General features: G+C 53.6%; 3 protein-coding genes across 3 annotated transcripts in view; 1 reads left to right on the top strand and 2 right to left on the bottom strand.

Moving 5' to 3' along the window:
* Positions 1 to 463: 463 nt before the first annotated feature.
* On the bottom strand, positions 464 to 5222 carry LOC137591002 (uncharacterized). The gene is made up of 19 exons (XM_068308855.1): positions 4421 to 5222; positions 4286 to 4341; positions 4046 to 4135; positions 3704 to 3831; positions 3461 to 3601; positions 3321 to 3392; positions 3079 to 3249; positions 2913 to 3009; positions 2626 to 2840; positions 2379 to 2529; positions 2091 to 2302; positions 1895 to 2012; positions 1615 to 1820; positions 1432 to 1549; positions 1181 to 1353; positions 1024 to 1112; positions 839 to 957; positions 628 to 774; positions 464 to 554 (listed from the first exon to the last, which is right to left on the bottom strand). The coding sequence occupies exons 1-19, from the start codon at positions 4441 to 4443 to the stop codon at positions 511 to 513; spliced, it is 2370 nt and encodes a 789-aa protein (XP_068164956.1). The 5' UTR covers positions 4444 to 5222; the 3' UTR covers positions 464 to 510.
* Positions 4741 to 9137, top strand: LOC137591003 (uncharacterized). Its single transcript, XM_068308856.1, has 17 exons — positions 4741 to 4861; positions 4942 to 4997; positions 5075 to 5164; positions 5258 to 5385; positions 5468 to 5605; positions 5672 to 5740; positions 5815 to 5985; positions 6051 to 6147; positions 6225 to 6433; positions 6500 to 6859; positions 6923 to 7043; positions 7114 to 7319; positions 7387 to 7504; positions 7582 to 7751; positions 7822 to 7901; positions 7977 to 8095; positions 8181 to 9137. The coding sequence occupies exons 1-17, from the start codon at positions 4839 to 4841 to the stop codon at positions 8279 to 8281; spliced, it is 2256 nt and encodes a 751-aa protein (XP_068164957.1). The 5' UTR covers positions 4741 to 4838; the 3' UTR covers positions 8282 to 9137.
* Positions 9138 to 10211: 1074 nt separating this feature from the next.
* arhgef15b (Rho guanine nucleotide exchange factor 15b) overlaps positions 10212 to 17428 on the bottom strand; it is an 11265-nt gene continuing 4048 nt past the window's right edge. The window contains exons 2-16 of the mRNA XM_068308560.1: positions 17098 to 17428; positions 15280 to 16170; positions 15146 to 15197; positions 14996 to 15063; positions 14638 to 14906; positions 14411 to 14571; positions 14201 to 14353; positions 14000 to 14129; positions 13662 to 13736; positions 13500 to 13592; positions 13274 to 13428; positions 11866 to 12024; positions 11652 to 11737; positions 11076 to 11180; positions 10212 to 10872 (exon numbers count right to left, since the gene is read on the bottom strand). The exon at positions 17098 to 17428 is cut by the window's right edge and continues 170 nt beyond it. Coding sequence (XP_068164661.1) covers positions 10697 to 10872; positions 11076 to 11180; positions 11652 to 11737; positions 11866 to 12024; positions 13274 to 13428; positions 13500 to 13592; positions 13662 to 13736; positions 14000 to 14129; positions 14201 to 14353; positions 14411 to 14571; positions 14638 to 14906; positions 14996 to 15063; positions 15146 to 15197; positions 15280 to 16170; positions 17098 to 17428 — 2904 coding nt within the window. The 3' untranslated portion in view covers positions 10212 to 10696. The remainder of the gene's footprint in view (positions 10873 to 11075; positions 11181 to 11651; positions 11738 to 11865; positions 12025 to 13273; positions 13429 to 13499; positions 13593 to 13661; positions 13737 to 13999; positions 14130 to 14200; positions 14354 to 14410; positions 14572 to 14637; positions 14907 to 14995; positions 15064 to 15145; positions 15198 to 15279; positions 16171 to 17097) is intronic.

Consider the following 17428-nt stretch of genomic DNA (forward strand, 5'->3'; position numbering starts at 1 on the left):
CGTTTAGATTACCAATTCGTTGCTATACAGTGGAATTCATTATTCACCTGTCATTCCTGAAACACCTTAACTGAGGGATTACTGTACTTGTTTGAAAAACACTACTTTTCCTTTATGTACAAATCAACAGTAAACGGTTCAAAAATTAAAAGGAAACATTTTAGTGCTTCGTTTTCAAAGTTCAGCTTCAGCTCACTGGAAGCTGGAGCCATGCCGTTCTCCAGCACAAAACACGTTCTGGTGTTCGTGGAAAAGATTTAACCCAAGACATCGTCAGGAGACGATGGCAGCCGAGGCCAAACTGGTCTGATGGTCAGTGCAGGACAGGAGTCAACAGGAGGCTGGTTAATGTTAGCTTCTCTTGTTCAGACTACTGTACCAACAAGACCCGTTTGCCCTCCCCCACTTTGAAGAACCTTGTAGATCTCTGAACAATGATGATTCAAGTCAAGACAGTCAGATTATCGTTTGAGATCTTTATTAATTTGCAATTACTACATGTACAGCCCATCAAATGGCAGGAACAGTCTTGACTTGTGATAATCCTCTTGTTCCTGGAAAGAGAAGCAGGTTTAAGAACATTTACGGCTCGTTTTGAACGTCCTCATGTTTGAATGAAGAACTGACGTTTGGACAGCTTCTGCAGGAAGTTGGACACTTTGATGAATTTGGCAGAAGGGTGTCGACCCGGCCGCCTGGTGCTCTTGGTCCTCCTGGTGACTGGCACCATGGTTTGAGTCACGGTCGTTGGTTCAGTGGTGGGACTCTGCAGACCTGAGGAGACGAGTCGTCAGCTTTCAAAATGCAGTTTCCCCTTCAATCGGGTTAGAACCTGTACCTTGGTGATGCACAATAGAATGAAAGATCTTTCCAACGCCGGCGGTGTCAGACTCAAACTTGTAGACTGAGAAGAGGCGATGGAGACCGGCCAGAGGGTACGTGCACTCCATAGTCACCCTAAGGGAGGAGTCACTTAATAAAGTTCAGGAGAAGGAAATGGTCTGAGTGTTGGTCTGAACGCACCTGTCCAGTAAACCACCTGGAGATTTTACTGCGGGCTGGGTTTGGCTGAACAGAACCTCATTTTCATACGTCACGATCTCTTTGTTGAGCTGGAAAAAGAAAGCATCTGGTCACTGAAGGAACCAACCCAACAGTGACCATCAGGACGGAGCCGTACCTTCACTAGGGATCCACAGCTGTTCAGCGGGAAGGAGAAGAGAACCCGGGAGTCATCAGAGTCTCTGGGTCCACAGTACGGGTCCACCAGGCTGGCGCTGGCAAGGGATGATCCCCTGGGGACGCTATAAGTCAAGTCTGCTATCACGGTCATCCAGCCGTCAGTAGAACACACTGTGAAGAGACGGGTTTAGCAAGTGTCCATGAAATACAAGACTATCTGCTCCTGGGGGGGGTAGAGGCTGTTCCTACTGATGAACTCCTTCGTGGTGAAGGGACACGTCTTCACAGAGGAACTCTGGACCTCAAAGGTTTCACGATCCCTCACGAGGATCTCAAACGTTCCAAAGTACCCCTTCAGCGTGATGTTCTACAACGCAGAGTGGTCATTAGTGTCGGAGCAAAGCGTTGGTGAAGGACTGGAGAAACATTTACCGTGTACTCGTAGCCGTGACTGAACAGAGGCGCTTGGAGCAGCAGCGTCTTGCCATCGTTGGTCATGATGTAGCCGTGTTGCTCTGCCAGCTCCTCCGTTAGCGGGTCCGAGCCGATGGTGATCACCCACAGGGAGTCAAACGGGTGGCGGTCCAGTTTGAAGTTGATCCCAAAGTCTGAACACTCTGCGATGAACGCTGGAGGAGCTGTCAGGTGCAAAGTAGTGATTAGAGTCCCTTCAAAGAAAAGACTGACCAGACCAGAGAAGAGACGGACTTACAGAGTGGTGTCGATGCCGTGACTGAAGCCTGGTGGAAGAACAGCTTCTTCTCAGGCAGGACGGTCAGAGTGTAATTGATGTCCAGTCTGTACTCAACGGCTTTCTCCTCTTTGTTCAACTAGAATTCACATTTTAAGTGTTGCTAGGAAACCGTTTCCATCTACAAACTGATGGATGTTAAACTCAGAGGTTCTACCTGCTGAAGGACGTCCGAGTCCTCAAACGGGACCTTCATGGTGTAGCTACGCGTGTCATTGGGCTGGATCACTTGTGTGATGATGCTGCCGGGTTTGTTTGTGAAGGGAGGAACGTTGTATTCAGTGTCCTTCAGAATCACAGCAATCAGCTCCACATCCAGAGGAACATCTCCCAGGTAGACAGTGAACATTTGCTCCTCAAACACGGTGCCTGAAAAGAAACCCCCAGAGAATACCCCAGAGATCATGGTTTCACCAGCTGGTCACATGTCTGGTTCTAGACTTACGGTCTTCAGAGAAAATAGGGCGTGGCAGCAGGGGCGTGGTCAGCGTCTTGTGGAAGCGAAGTCTTGTGTCAACGTCATCCTCATCCACGGAGATCTGCTCCACGTAGATCTCAAAGGTGTAGAACTCATTGAGGTCTCCCGATGCCACAGTCTGTGGGGGTGGGGGGCAGTACAGTCATTAGATGTTTAGGTCTCAGTGTGGAACAGGTTAGCTTGTGGCTACAGAAACACAGCTGTGCCCTCTGACCTTCCTGTATCCTCCTGTTGCATTGTGGGGGATGCTGATCTGGACCGTGTCATTGAACTTCTCCACCAGGTACCCCCTCTCCTCGGCCACCGGCTGCTCCACCAGCTTCCCGTCGACACCAACACTGATCTTTGTCTCGTGGAGCCCAGCGACCAGCGGGTGGAGCACCTCAGGTGTCTGCCATCTCAGGTAGCTGCCGTCATGTGACCCTTCATCTGTGGACAGGAAGCCAACGTCAGCAGTTCATTCCTGACCGTATGGAACCAGTTCATGATGTCACCACTAACACTTTGAGCAGGCAGCCACCAGGTCCACCATGAGGACCACCCAGCTCTGTCTGGAGAACAGAGTCGCATAGACCACCTCCACCGGGACACCGTTCACCTGGAGAGACGGGCAGCGAGTCAGGAGTTTGATCAACAGTCTTCACCATACGATCACGTGACCATTTACATCCGTGCTGAAGGAGTAAGGTTGTCCATATGGAGTCCGAAACACCAGCCGTCCATCTGTCAGGTCGAAGGTGTAGCCCTGGTCCTGAGCTTCTGTGAGGTTCATGGGCGTCACTTCCTGTCCAACCCTCTGGAACATCACCTGCCAGTCGGAGACGGCTGAGGTGTAGGCCTGGAACAGCATCAGGGCGAGTCAACACCAACCTACTACTGTAACTGGTCACATGTCCCAGGAGTCTTTACCGTCTGGACCACAGCGTCCCAGTCGTCCCTCCTCGTCCCAGTGGGACACGCCACATCACTCCTCACAGACACCTGCAGGGAAACAGCTGGTAAAACCACAAACACCTGGTCCCACACACCTCCAAGTCAACTAGACTCACCTCCATGTAGTTGGCTTCACAGGTGACCTCTCTGGGGGACCAGGGGAGGGCAGGAGAACAGGTCTTGTTCATATTGTAGGTCAGAACCTCCTCGCCATGAGTCACCATCATGTTGAAGTTGAATGTGAAGACTTCATCATCCTGGAATGGACATCAAAATAAAAGGCATTAGACTCTCAAACCCAATGGAGTGAAGATCTTTGTTTCTTCATGAGATAAAATTCTTTTGACAGACGTCCTCACCTGGTTGTCGGTGTGGCAGCTGAAGTACGAGGCTCTGAGCTCCACACGGTCCTGCAGGGGGAGGACCTGGACGTTGTAGCCACACATGGCTGCGTACTGGCCCACCAGTGGAAACACACCCGTCTCATCTGGAACAAGGTTTATTCCAGAAACATCCTTCAGTAAGGTTAAATATATCCTCAATGAAGCTGGTTTTAAATGGATGCAACAAAGTTCAAGAGCTTTGAATTTAACATGTTAATGAAAAATTCCAACATCAGAAAATGGAGGAGAGCAACTGATTCAGTCTTTTAGCTTCTGTTACCAACACCTAATAAATTCAAAGAAATAAACGACACCTACCGACAGCCTCAAATCGTGGTTCTTCCCAGGTGAACGAGAGATCAACAGCTATCATGAAGTAACGATCACGACACTCCATACGATAAACTTCTGCAGCCACAAACCAGTCCAGGTGATAATTTGTTAACAATCAGGTGTACTCAAGTTTTATTTATAAAGCATTTAATCGTGGCAACAGACATTTCAAAGCAGTGACAAACAATCCGTCAGAGCCTAAGAGACCAAGTCGGATTCTCTTACCATCGGGGACTTGACTACTTTTGGCCGTCGACCACACAGACAGGAATAAAACCACACTGGAAGGCAAATGACACAGAAATAAGACACAGGTGGACCAATGTGAAGTAACAGCATCTCAGACAATCAAACACTCACCTGATGAACATCCCAGAAGCCATGACGACCACAAACGTGTCGGCTGTGTCTAAAGCTAGCTCAGCTGCTAGCAAACTACACCTGCCAGCCAACAATCACCTGAGAGGCACCTCTACGGCTGGTTTCTTCTCCAAATGGATCCGTGTCCACCGGAGGCCTGCTACGGCTTTTATAGGCCTGTCGCTGCACCGTCCAATCAGAGGCCTGCAGGTGTCCCAGTCACAGGTGTGGTGCATTAGCAATCACGCTAATTGGCTGAACGGGTTGCAGCTGATAAATTGATGCCTGTTGAAGTTTTTCTAGTTAACACGGTTGTCGCTCAAGCTGCTAGTTTAGCAACGTTTGCTGGTTTATTTTAGCCTGTTTGAGTTAGCTAGCAGCTAGGCTAGCTGTGTACGCTACCAGTGCATCAGTGGTCATGGCTGTTGGACTTTCTGCTTGGTAAGAAATTCAGCTTTTAGCTTCAGTTCTGTTCTATTGTACTTGATGTTTGAGACTCTAACTGTTCTCTGGTTTTCCAGTGTGGTTTTACTTCTGTCTGTTTGCTTGCATGTGAAATGTGCCGACATGCCTGAAGGTAAATTAAATAAGTTTGTCAGTAATAATCAATACAACACTCATGATTGGAGGTTAATCTCTAATTCTTCTACTCAGGGGTTTTCCAGGTGGAGTGTCGTGAGCGTTACTTCCTGCTAACCGTCGACCTCTCGTTTGTTGGGGAGGAACCTCTGCTTGAAGCCGTTGGTGAGTCCTGGTGTCTCTGATGTGAAAACCACACGGGGGGGGTGGGTAGAAATAAAAATGTGGTGCGAGGAAATGGTGTGATGTGTTTACCAGACGGGACAGGTGTGTATCCAATCACTGAGCGGTACGCAGCTACGTGTGGCTACTCCGTTAGCATCCTCCCCCTGCAGGGCCTGATGGCGCTACGAGCTTCTTACTTCAGCTGCCACGCCCACCACAGAGTGAGAACCAATGGGTTTAAAGGGTTTGGTTTAATTAAAGCGAGTCACCAGGTGGTTCCAGCTCTTCTCACGTGTCGTTCAGGATGACGAGTTCACGTTCAGCTTCAGGCTGACGGCGACACACCAGGAAGAGGAAGTGACCTTCACCCTGGACAGGAAGTGTTCTGCTGCCCTCCCCTGGTCCTCCAGAGAGGTCACCTGTGAAGAGAACTACATGGAGGTGAGATCCTCCACACCTGAACACGTTCAGAGGGTTCATCTCAGTGTCTAATCAGTCTCTCTATAGGTTTCCGTGGCGACTGAAGTGGCCTGTCCGTCTGGGGCGTTGATGGGGGACTCCAACGTCCTCAGACTTGTATGCCCCCCCCACCTTATAATCCCGCTAAATGTTACCTGATGCTGCTTCTTACCACCATGACCTCTCTGCAGACACCCAGCTCCATCACCAGCGACTGGCAGGTGATGTTCCAGAAGGGGGAGGAACAGCTGTCCCCCATGAACCTGTCTGACGCTCAGAAGGGGGGGTACATGTTTGACCTGACGGACCGGAGGATAGTGTTTCGTACCCCATATGGACAACCTGACTCATCCAGCACTGAGGTGACCGTTGGAACTAGACGTGTTTGACTCGTGCAGCTCAGGTGTTCAGTGTCGTCCCCCCCCAGGTGAATGGTGTTCCGGTAGAGGTGGTCCATGCCACGCTGTTCTCCACTCAAAGCTGGGTGGTCCTCATGGTGGACCTGGTGGCGTCCTGCTCAAAGTGTCAGTATCTCCATCCACCTGCTGCCATCAGGGTCGGTCTCTGGGTTCATTCTGGGGGGGTACTGGTGTCTCCACAGATGTTGGTTCCTGTGATGACACTGGTTCCATGGTGTGGGAGACTCCAGACCTGCTCTACCCCAGCGTTGAGATCCCACAGCTCAGCTTCGGACTCAACGGGGAGCTGATGGGTCAGTCTGACGTGGAGGAGAGGGGCTACGCCGTGGAGAAGGTCAACGGTCAAGTCAGGATCAGGATTCCCTACGACGCCGAAGGGCGACACAGGAAGGTCTGACTCAAACGAGGGTAACTGTCGTTTGAAGCAAACCTTCACTCAGTCCTGGTCTGGTTTCAGAGCGTGGTGTCCGGCCACCTGTTCGAGTTCTACGTCTATCACCTGTACGTGGAACAAATCCTGGTGAATCAGGATCAAACTGAGACCAGGGTCCGGTTCCACAATACGCTGGCCTCGCCCCTCCTGCCGTACCCTGTCTTCACTGAGAACCGAACAGTTCTTCAGGACGGGGCGTTCACGGTGTACCTCGGAGGCGTCCCTGAGGACGTGGCGTTGACCGCCGTCCGTCTGAACACACAGGAGTACACGGTGACGTTCACCGACATCAGCAGCCGCAACTTCACCGAAGTGGTTCACCCCAACGACACCCACGGGTTCACGCTGGAGCTGCCGTTTGACGACCCCGTCGTCCTGCAGCAGGTAAAGGTCTTTACAGGATGCTCACCTTTGTCTGCAGCCGTCGGCTCAGTCCTGTTCTTCTAGTTCTCCAGAGAAGACTCGACTCTTCAGTACATGTTGGACATCAACTACACCCTGACGGTCCTGCCTGAGAACGAGCCGTTCTTCCACCTGGTCTCCATCGAGGCTTTGTTCACCGATGTCTGTAAGTCACGAGTCAGGATGTGACCCTACCTGTGTTTTAGCAGGAATGTCATTGGACGCCTCCTTCACAGCTCCTCCAGCGTTCAGCGCAGAGTGTTCAGAGTCTGGGATCAGCTTCAAACTGGACCGCCGCCCGGTGGACTCCCTGTGGGTGATCACAGTCGGCTCGGACCCGTTAACGGAGGAGCTGGCAGAGCGACACGGCTACATCATGACCAACGACAGCAAGACGCTGCTGCTCCACGCGCCTCTGTTCAGTCACGGCTACGAGTACACGGTGAAGAACCGGAGAACATCACCAACGCTTTGCTCCAGCTCCAACACTAATGACCCCTCTGTTACAGAACATCACTCTGAAGGGGTCCTTGGGGACGTTTGAGATCCTCGTGCGAGATCGTGAAACCCTGGAGGTCCAGAGCTCCTCTGTGAAGACGTGTCCGTTCACCAGGACTGAGTTCATCAGTAGGACCATCCTCTACCCCCCAGGAGCTTTTGTGGTATTTAATGATGGACGCTGACTAAAACCAGTCTCTTCACAGGGTGTTCACCTGACGGCTGGATGACCGTGGTCACCGACGTGTCTCTGGGCGCCCCCAGTGGTGAGTCTGTGAAGGTCAGCCTGGCAGATGAACGGTGTGGACCCAAAGAGACCGCCGGCACCAGGGTTCTGTTCTCCTTTCAAGTCAACAGCTGTGGATCCACAGTGAAGGTACTGAAACCGCTCCTGAACATACAGGGGAAACTAAAGGGTTAAACTTCAATCTGCTCCGTTCCCCCAGTTCGGTCTGGGTCATGTGACCTACCGCAACGAGATACTGGAACACAAGTTGGTCAACATGAACGAGTCTGTGACTGAGAGGTACGAGTATCTCCACATCTACCCCCCCGCGAGAGACCAATCCAACAGCAGCTGAGGTCCTGCCTTGTCTTTCAGGGTGGGGGTGCAGTGCACCTACCAGCTGGCTCATCTCCATCGTCTCTTCACGCGCTACAGGTTTGAGGCGGACTCTGAAGGCATCGGTGACATCATCCACAGAACGCCGCGCAAACCAGGTAAGGGGGGGGGGTTCTGGACATGTGGGACCAACAGTTGAACCCATCAGTTCTGAGCTCCTGTTCATTGATCTGTTCTTTTTAGAGTTGAGTCCAACCATCAACCCCAGAGCCCCCCCAACAACCACAGCCCTTACCCAACAGCCAACCAGAACACCCGTTCCGTCAGAGTCGACTGTCCGCTAATCGAAGGTTCCACTGGTCAAAGGTCAACATTCAGAAGGTGTCAACAGCTGAAGTTTCACTACTGAAGGTGTTGTAGGATCTGGACGAGACGAAGACGCGTCTGAAGATATTTTACGTGGAGAAAGTTGACCTGAATAAAGTGTTTTCTCCACACTGCTGTCTTGTTTGTATAGACCGACCTGAAAGGAGCCACGCCTTTTTTTTGGGTGGGGGGGGGTGATGCTCAGACTTCATTACATGTGGGTGAGACGCGTTGGCTCGACTCCCACCCCCATTTATATACGGCTGAACCGCTAACGGCTTTCACTCCCTTAACGCGACAAAGAAGTCATTGGATAAACTCAACTAACTTGGTGGACATCACGTTCACCTGGACTGAAGATCTCAGGTGTCTGAGTTCCTGTCAGAACTTCTGGATTTGGTGACGACACAGATTACAGGTCACACCGATGTCGGAGCTCCACCAGACCTGGTTCTTCTTCAGGTTTCAGTCAAAAACGGATTTTTGTCCTTGAAGGAAATGACGCAAATACACCCGCATGATGCCCCACGAGTTAGAAATGACCCCCACCCGACCAGCAGGGGGCGCCAGTTCGCTGCGGACGTGACTGACGGACTTTAGACTTGATCGTTAAACTAAACCGCCGCCGGTTTTACCTCCACCGGGAGAAAACCGACCCGGTAAACATGGCCGACCACCACCGGCGCTGCGTCGTGAGTTTGAATCCACTTCCGGTCTGTAACTCCTCTCGTGACCGTCTGTGCTCTCACGTGTCTGTCACGTGTTCATGTTTGTGACGCAGGAATCCAGGCTGTCCCCACTGCCCCCCCTCTCCAACAGGACCCTGCCCCACCCCTCCTTCCTGCCCCTCTACGTGGCCACGGGCTCCTCCCCCCACGTGACTTACCGCGACGGTCAAACAGGTGAGACAAGTTTACCCACGTCACTAAGGCAGGTGTCATCCGGCTGTGACGTCACGGCTGTCCTCTCTGCAGTCCATCCCGTCACTCCCGGGGAGGTGTTCTATTCGGACCCCCTCATGGGCCCCGGGGGGAGGGTCCCCAACGCCGTCACTGACTGGCTGGTGAGTGTGTGACATCATCAGGAACACCTGAGCCACCAGGAACTACTTCCTGTGGCGTAACAAACGCATCACACAACCAATGTAAGAACCAAATCAGCCAATCAGAGCATGAGACCACGTTTCCATAGAAACCATGAAATTCTGGAAATTAAAATTATTTAAAAGATATTTGTAAATGACCGTTGGCATCAGCGCTAATGCTAAACCCTCCCTCCAGGTCTCCGGCTTCCGCATCAACCCCCCCCCGCCGGTCATGTCCACACGCGTGGCTCCACCCCCCCAGTCGGATCCGTTCCGCTGTGGTCGCCCCCCCATCAGAGACCTGGGCAGCCCCACTGTGACCTTCAGCGCCCTGCTCCCCCCGGCGCCGCCCACCCCCATCATCCTCCAGCTGACTGGGGAGGAGGACCAGGCCATCACCAACCTGCTGAAGCTGCACTACCAGGACCCCCCCGGAGCCCCACCCCTCTGCCACCCCCCCCAGAGCCCCGCCCTGCTGCCCCGTCCCCTAGGACCGCCAAACACCTCTGGTGTGGGGGGTCCGCTGCTACAGGGGGGGTCCTGGTCATGGGTGGAGCTGGAGGCGGCGAACACGCTGTCGGGGGGGTTCAGTGTGACCCTCGTGACATCATCGGGCCGCCGGGAATTCTGGGAAACCTGCGTCTCTCCAGCCTCACAGGAGGAACAGGAGCCCCCCGACCTGGAGGGGCGACTCCTGTCCCACCGGGAGGGGGATGCCGTCTCTGTGCTGCTGAGCCTCGGGGGTGGGGGCCCCCCCAGGCTGACGGTTTAACCCTTTAAGGGTTTCCACTGGTGGTTCAGAACGTTCACACCTGAGACAAACACGGGGTTAACGAGTCTCTTTATTAGAACATGGGGGGGGGGGGTCAGACGGGGGGGTCCGTATGTACATCCTGTGGGTATATTTACACCACATTCTAACGGCTAGCGACACATGCTAACAAGCTAACAGGCGACACAATGTTCACACATGACGGCGGTGCAGTTTGATGACATCACAGACTGGTCAGAGTTCTTTGAAGCACTTCCTGTTTCCTGTTTCCTGTTTGAACTTCAATAAGTTAATAAAATCCTTAAACGTTAAAGGTTCTCATGTGGCGTCCAGCTGGGCTTCAGGGGGCGGGGCCAGACACGCCCAAATCTCCTCAGCAGCAGGTTGACGTTTGTGTCCGGTTGGTAACGCCTGGAATTCTGGGTATTCAGACCTGTTTCACTGGAAGACAACAGCCGGCGCCGACATGAGGGTGTCCCCCTCCTCAGCATGACTCAGCTCCGCCCTGTTAAAACTCAATCCACCCCCCCCGCGGTCCTACGTCACGGTGCTGGAGCGCCCCTTACTGGTGGCCACCACGCTGGCGGCCTGCAGCACGCGGTAGCGCTCCCTCAGGTTGCGCCGCCTCACGTGTTCGTTGGTGATCTCTGTCACGTTGGCGGCGGGGAACCAGCCCTTCTGGCCGTCGGCGAGACGGATGCCCTCTAAGAACCCTGGGAAAACAAGGGGGGGCGGGGGGGGGCGGGGGCAAACAAGGGGAAATGGGAGTTTCTGCGTCGTTCATGCAAGACAGGAAACAAATCAATAAACTGCTGAGGTGAGGGTGGGGAGGGGGGCGGGGCAAGGGCCAGGGGGCGTGAGCAGAGTCAGAGGACCAATCAGACGCTCCGACCTGACGTCTGGAGGAGGTTCTTACCCTCGTTGGTTTTTCGCACCACGTTGATGATCTCTGTGGGCTCCAGAGCGAGTTCATCCGCCTGCTGGGGGGCGTACTGCAACACACACTGCACCTGAGGGCAGTCTGCACACACGCACACACACACACACACACACACACACACACACACACACATACGTTACAGCACACACTGCACCTGAGGACAGTCTGCACCATGTGTCAAACTCAAGGCCCGGGGGCCATATGTGGCCTCAAGAGCATAAAAGGTCAGAGTGCCAAAATAAATAGGTCAAAATTTTGCTTTGACTAAAACCACATTTCCCACAATGCAGTAGTTCAGCCCATTTAAACTCTTGACAAAAACGTGAACGTAGTGACAAATTAAAAGGATTTATAACAGAAACAACGTTTGTGACTTGAATAAGGAGTAGTTACATTTAGTTACATTACATTTAGTTACATTACATTTAGTTACATCTGACCCTTTGAGGACAGACATAATGCTGATGTGGCCCCCAGTGAAAATGAGTTTGACACCCCTGGTCTACACACACACAAACACACACACACAAACACACACACACACACACTCACCCCAGTCCTCATAGATGACCTCCTCCTCGTCCCCTTCAGGGTGGGCGGGGTTTGGGAACGCTGCCATCCACCTGTGCATGTCGGACCTACAGAGAAGCAGAGCTGTAGCGTAGCGGCTAGCTAGCATCGGCGCTAGCCACACACACACACACACACACACACACACACACACACACACACACACACACACACACACACACACACACACACTCACTGCGTCGGCGCCCGCAGCAGACGCTCCACACAGCGCCCCTGGTGGTTCTCCAGCAGCGTCAGGTTGAAGCAGTTCTCACAGGGGGGGCACTCCGCCTCCAGCGGCTGCACCTGCACCAGGGAGCGGTGGGCGTGGTCCAGCACCACAAAGCGCTCCGCCCTGCACCAAACAGACACAGGAGGAGTTTAGACACGCCTCCTGACTTCCTGTTACACTCCAGGAAGTCAGAAGGCGTGTTTAAATATTGACCTTTATTCAGGATTAAAGGTTTAAATTAGATTAGATTAGATCTGATCAGTCAATGTCACCGAAACCAGTTCAGTAAATAAAGTGTAAATCAGGAGTGAGAAGTGACTCATAATGAAACTGAAAGAGAATCTGTCCTTAAAGGAGAAAGTTTGATGCATGTTTTACAGGGGGGGGGGTCAAACTAATTTCTACTGAGGGCCACATGACTAATAAATGTAACTAAATGTAACTCAGTGTAATGTAACTAAATGTAACTACTCCTTAATGTAACTAATAAATGTAACTAAATGTAACTCAGTGTAATGTAACTAAATGTAACTACTCCTTAATGTAACTAATAAATGTAACTAAATGTAACTCAGTGTAATGTAACTAAATGTAACTACTCCTTAATGTAACTAATAAATGTAACTAAATGTAACTCAGTGTAATGTAACTAAATGTAACTACTCCTTAATGTAACTAATAAATGTAACTAAATGTAACTCAGTGTAATGTAACTAAATGTAACTACTCCTTAATGTAACTAATAAATGTAACTAAATGTAACTCAGTGTAATGTAACTAAATGTAACTACTCCTTAATGTAACTAATAAATGTAACTAAATGTAACTCAGTGTAATGTAACTAAATGTAACTACTCCTTAATGTAACTAATAAATGTAACTAAATGTAACTCAGTGTAATGTAACTAAATGTAACTACTCCTTAATGTTAAATAACTGAATTTCTGACTGATTCTAGTTCCAAACATTACAGTTAGACAGAAAAAACATGTTTGTTTGTTTCTCTGTTCTAACATAAATCCTTTTCATTTGTCAGGTTATTAAACCCACAGAACTCCATCAATCAAGGATCAAACTATCAATCAATAAAGATAAATAACATCAGACACGAGTTAGGACATTAATTTTGATCACAACGTTTAGTCAGAGTTAAGATGGGATGAACTACTGCATTGTGGGAAATGTAGTTTTAATCAAAGCACACTTTTGACCTGTTTACTTTTAGACACTCTGACCTTTAATGCTCTCGTGGGCCACATTAAATGATGTGGAGGGCCACATTTAGCCCCCGGGCCTTGAGTTTAACACATGGTTTACATGGTTTGGTAAAGACAGTGTTTGTTCTTTACAGGTTCAGGCGGGGGGGGCCCACCCTTTCTTGATGGTGATGACCAGCAGGTCGTTGAACAGGAACAGGTAGACGGGGGTGAACTTGGCCCTCATGTTGAACAGCGTTCCTGCTTTGGACATTTCCTGCAGCTCCCCCTTCTTCTCAAGGAACCTCGTCTGGGAGATGATGGGGACGGCCTGGGGGGGGGCGAACGGTTAGCCCGAGGCTCAGCCAATCACAGAGCAGGAAAAGGTTTGTGTGAGGTCACCTTGAGTTTGTCGAACTCCAGCGTCTGAGAGATGAGGATCAGCTCCTCCATCTGACGCATCTTCCCCACCTGGGTGTTACACTCGTCTATGATCTGGGGAGAGCAGCCAGTGAGGGGGGGTACCCACAAGTCCCTCTGCGTCAGGGGGGGGGTCAGACTCACCTTGGACACGGAGGCCAGAGCCTTGGAGGCGCTCTGCTCCTCCTTCGTCTGCTCCTTCGTCCTCCTCAGGATGTTCTGGAAGCAGAAGATGGGGGGGTCAGTGTAGGTGGGGGGGTTAGTGGAGGTGGGGGGTGGTCAGTGGAGGTGGGGGGGTCAGTGGAGGTGGGTGGGTCAATGGAGGTGGGGGGGTCGATGTGTTTGCTCATGGGCTCATCAGGACATTCCTCCCAGCCACACCGTGATGACCTCAGGGTCACCCCCCCACTGGAAACACAGCCAGAACAAACACTCATCTCTCCTCCCACCACAGAAACACAAACATCCCATAATAGTCTGACCTCGATCAGCATCTTGATGCGTGTGATGCGCTGGAAGGGCAGCAGCAGGAAGGACATGAAGGGCAGCCGCTGGCACTGGGGGGCCTCCTGCAGGCGGGAGATGACCCCCGCGAATGGCAGGTTGTTCTTCCTGCAGACACACACACACACGTTAATGCCCCCCCACACACACACACGTGTGTGACCCGTGGGGGCCCTCACATGAGCGAGCTGAAGGTCTTCTCCTGGTAGATCTGGTTGCGGACGTAGTCGATGTAGGCGGGGAAGTGGTGCTGGGCGTGGTAGTGGATGATGTCACAGATGTCGGGGAACAGCAGCTCCCCGAAGATCCGCTCCTCCAGGTCCCTCAGGAACCTGTGGGGGGGGGGGGGGTTAGGTCTGGGTAACGTTTACACCCCCCCACCGTCTCACCTCTCGCTGACCTCCCGGACCCTCAGGATGTTGGAGAACAGCGTCTTCCTGTCCCTGATGACCAGCGCCCCCTGCAGGTCGCGTGAGTCCAGGAAGTGTTCAGTCAGGACCCTCAGGGAGCGTAGGTAGGAGGCCTCCGACGTCAGCACCTCGAACATGCTCTGGGGGGGAGGGGGGGGGTTACCAACAGAACGCCATCACCCCCCCCCACCATCGCCCCCCCTCACCTCCTGGTACTTCCACTGCTCGGGGGCCAGCTGCGTCAGGATGCCGCTGTCCCGCACCGCTGGGAGGTCCTGCCACAGGGTGCTCTGCCCCGGGGGGGGCACGCGGCTGCTCCTGGCCGACGGGCTGGCCCCGCCCCCAGTGGTGACGCGGCGGGGGGACGTCCAATCAGAAGCAAAGTCCACGCTGGTCTTACTGATGTTACGACACACCGTCTGGCGCCGGATCTCCTTGGTGATGACGGTGTCCCGGTACGTCTGGTACAGCGGCTCTGGGGGGGTCAGGGGGGGCAGAGGAGGGACTGAAGCTAAAGCCCTGGAGGATTGTGGGTAAACACCGCTGAGCGCCGCCAGTTCTTACCGTCCTGCAGCCGCGACTCCCAGCCCAGTGACGACTTCCTGTCCAGGGAGCCCCCCCCCTCAGGCCACCTGAAACAGGAAGTAGAGACAGAGGGACGTTAAGACATGTAAATATCAGCAGCTCCCTGTGGGGGGGCCACATGACACTCACGGTTCTGCCCCGCCCTCGTCCGTCTCGTCTTCCTCTCCGTTCTGAACGCCGTCTGGAAACAAACAGGTTTAATAAATGGGACCCCCCCAGAGCCCCCCCCCCAACCAGCCCCCCCCCCCTTGTTCTGCACCCACCTCTGTCCTGGGGGAGGGTCGGCAGAGAGACGCTGCTGAGCCTCCGGGCATCCGTCTTGGGAGGTGGGGGCGGGGCTCTGACCGGGAGCACCAGGGGGGGCGTGAGGGCGCGGCGGGGGCTGAGGCCGCCGGGGGAGGGGGGGCACAGGGACCGCCGCTCCTCCGGCGTGGGCTGAAGGAGGGGAACCCCCCCTCGGTGCACCGGCGTGGGGAGGTGGTTGTCCGGGGCAACAGGCATCCGGGGGGGCACAGTGGGCGGCTCCGGGTCCTCGGGGGGGGCCTGGAACTCGGAGGAGGGGTCAGAGGGGCTGTAGGTGAGTTTGGAGCGGCGGGCCGGTTTACGCACCCGGATCACCGGGACGTCCAGGGGGGGCGGGGCCTGCTGCAGGGCAGAGGGCGTGGCCTTCGGGGGGCGGGGCTCTGGAAGCGTGAACTCGTAAATACTCTCCTCTTCACTGTCCCCCCTCCCCTGATGGGTGTGTGCTGAGTCAGAGGTGTTTTGGGGGGTGGGGGGGGTGTTGAGGCAGATGAGGGCGAGGGCCGACTGGGGGCCGGGGTCCGACAGCCGCCTGTGCCCCTCCCCCAGCAGGATGTCTAGGGACTGGTGGAACTGCGCCTTCTGTGACGCCTCGCTGTCAGGGGGGGGTCCCACCTCGTTCTCCCCGTCCCCCACCCCCCCATCCTCCTCCTCCTCGCTGCTGCGCTCTTCATCACTGTCCTCCGCCCCCCCCTCCAGCGGCACCCACACCAGCTTCATGCCGGGATGCTGCAGGTGGCAGACGCAGCCGCAGGCAGGGTCGCAGGTGGGGCTGAGCGGCGAGGGGGGGCGGAGCTCCGCCTCCGCTTCACCTCCTCCAATCGGCTGGGCGTCCACCTCTTTCCCATCAGGCTCTGGGGCAGGAAACAGAAGCCATTAAATATTCAACGACAGGAAGTAAAGAGACGAGGAAGAGGAGGATGAAGATCCATCAGACAGGAAGTAAAACGTTTTATCGTTACACTCCTGTCAATTTATCATGTGTGTCAGAAAGCTGTTTCCTGGTGCTTTTATTGTGAAAAATAAATGATTTACTGAAGCTTTTATTTATTAGGAACCAAAAGAAGGAAATGAAAGAAAAGTTTGTGTGAAAACAAACTTCAAAGTGTTTCCTTTAAATCTAAACGATCAGAGTTCAACCAATGGAGGAGCAGAAGGTCTGCAGGTGACTGTGTGACATCACTTCCTGCTTTTACTGCACCTGAACACACACCTCTACCTGACACACACACACACACACCTGACTCACTGAACCTGTTGGCCAACGACAACACACCTGTGTGTCAAAGCTCCTCCCTGTGGATTCCTCACCAGCCAATCAGAGGCCTGACAGTGAAATCTGTCTCCACACCCAGACGAGTGAACGCCTGGTGAGAAACGCTTCGTTTGTCTGTTTGTTTGACGATGAGGAGGAACAACAACCCGACCCCCCCATTAAAGAACCGATCACCAGCCTGAACCGCCAAAACGATTCACTTCCTGTTCTCTAAATCATGTGACAAAGCTCTGTGGCGTAGATCGGGTCACATGACAGGGAGGCGGCGCCCTCATTACAGCTGCCTGTGGCCGGCGGTCCTCCTGCAGCAGCGCTGCATAGCAACCACATCGCTAACGCAAACACAAACATCTTACTTACATGCCCCGCCCCCTACTGCCTTACACCTATCAGACGGAGCCCCAACAGCAGCGTTCGACCAATCAGGTGAAGGCTGCAGCATCAGTGACGGTGTGACAGCTCAGCACCCCAGTGGGCTGACCCCCCTGACGTCACACCCCCCTACCTGATCGAGCCCCCTCCATGTTGACTCCGCCCCCCTCGTCACTCCACTGGCTCGCCCTCGGCCTGCGGCTCCTCTTCAGGGGGAGCGGTGGCGCCTCCAGTGGCAGACTGGCACGCTGCGGTTTGGGCTTTAGGGTGGGGGGCCGCCTGAAGCGCCTCATCCGTGGCATTCCCAGAGTTGCATTGGTGCTTTGCTCCGCCCCCTGGTCACCCACGCGCCCCTGTTTGCTGAACTTGTCCACGATGCTTCGGACCTTCCCCTCAGTCGGCGTTGTGCTTCCGGCCCTGCCCCCTGGGGGAGGGGGCGTGGTTTGTGCCGGCGGTTTGGGGGG

Source organism: Antennarius striatus, chromosome 23 (assembly GCF_040054535.1).
Source record: "Antennarius striatus isolate MH-2024 chromosome 23, ASM4005453v1, whole genome shotgun sequence".
Taxonomy (NCBI): domain Eukaryota; kingdom Metazoa; phylum Chordata; class Actinopteri; order Lophiiformes; family Antennariidae; genus Antennarius; species Antennarius striatus.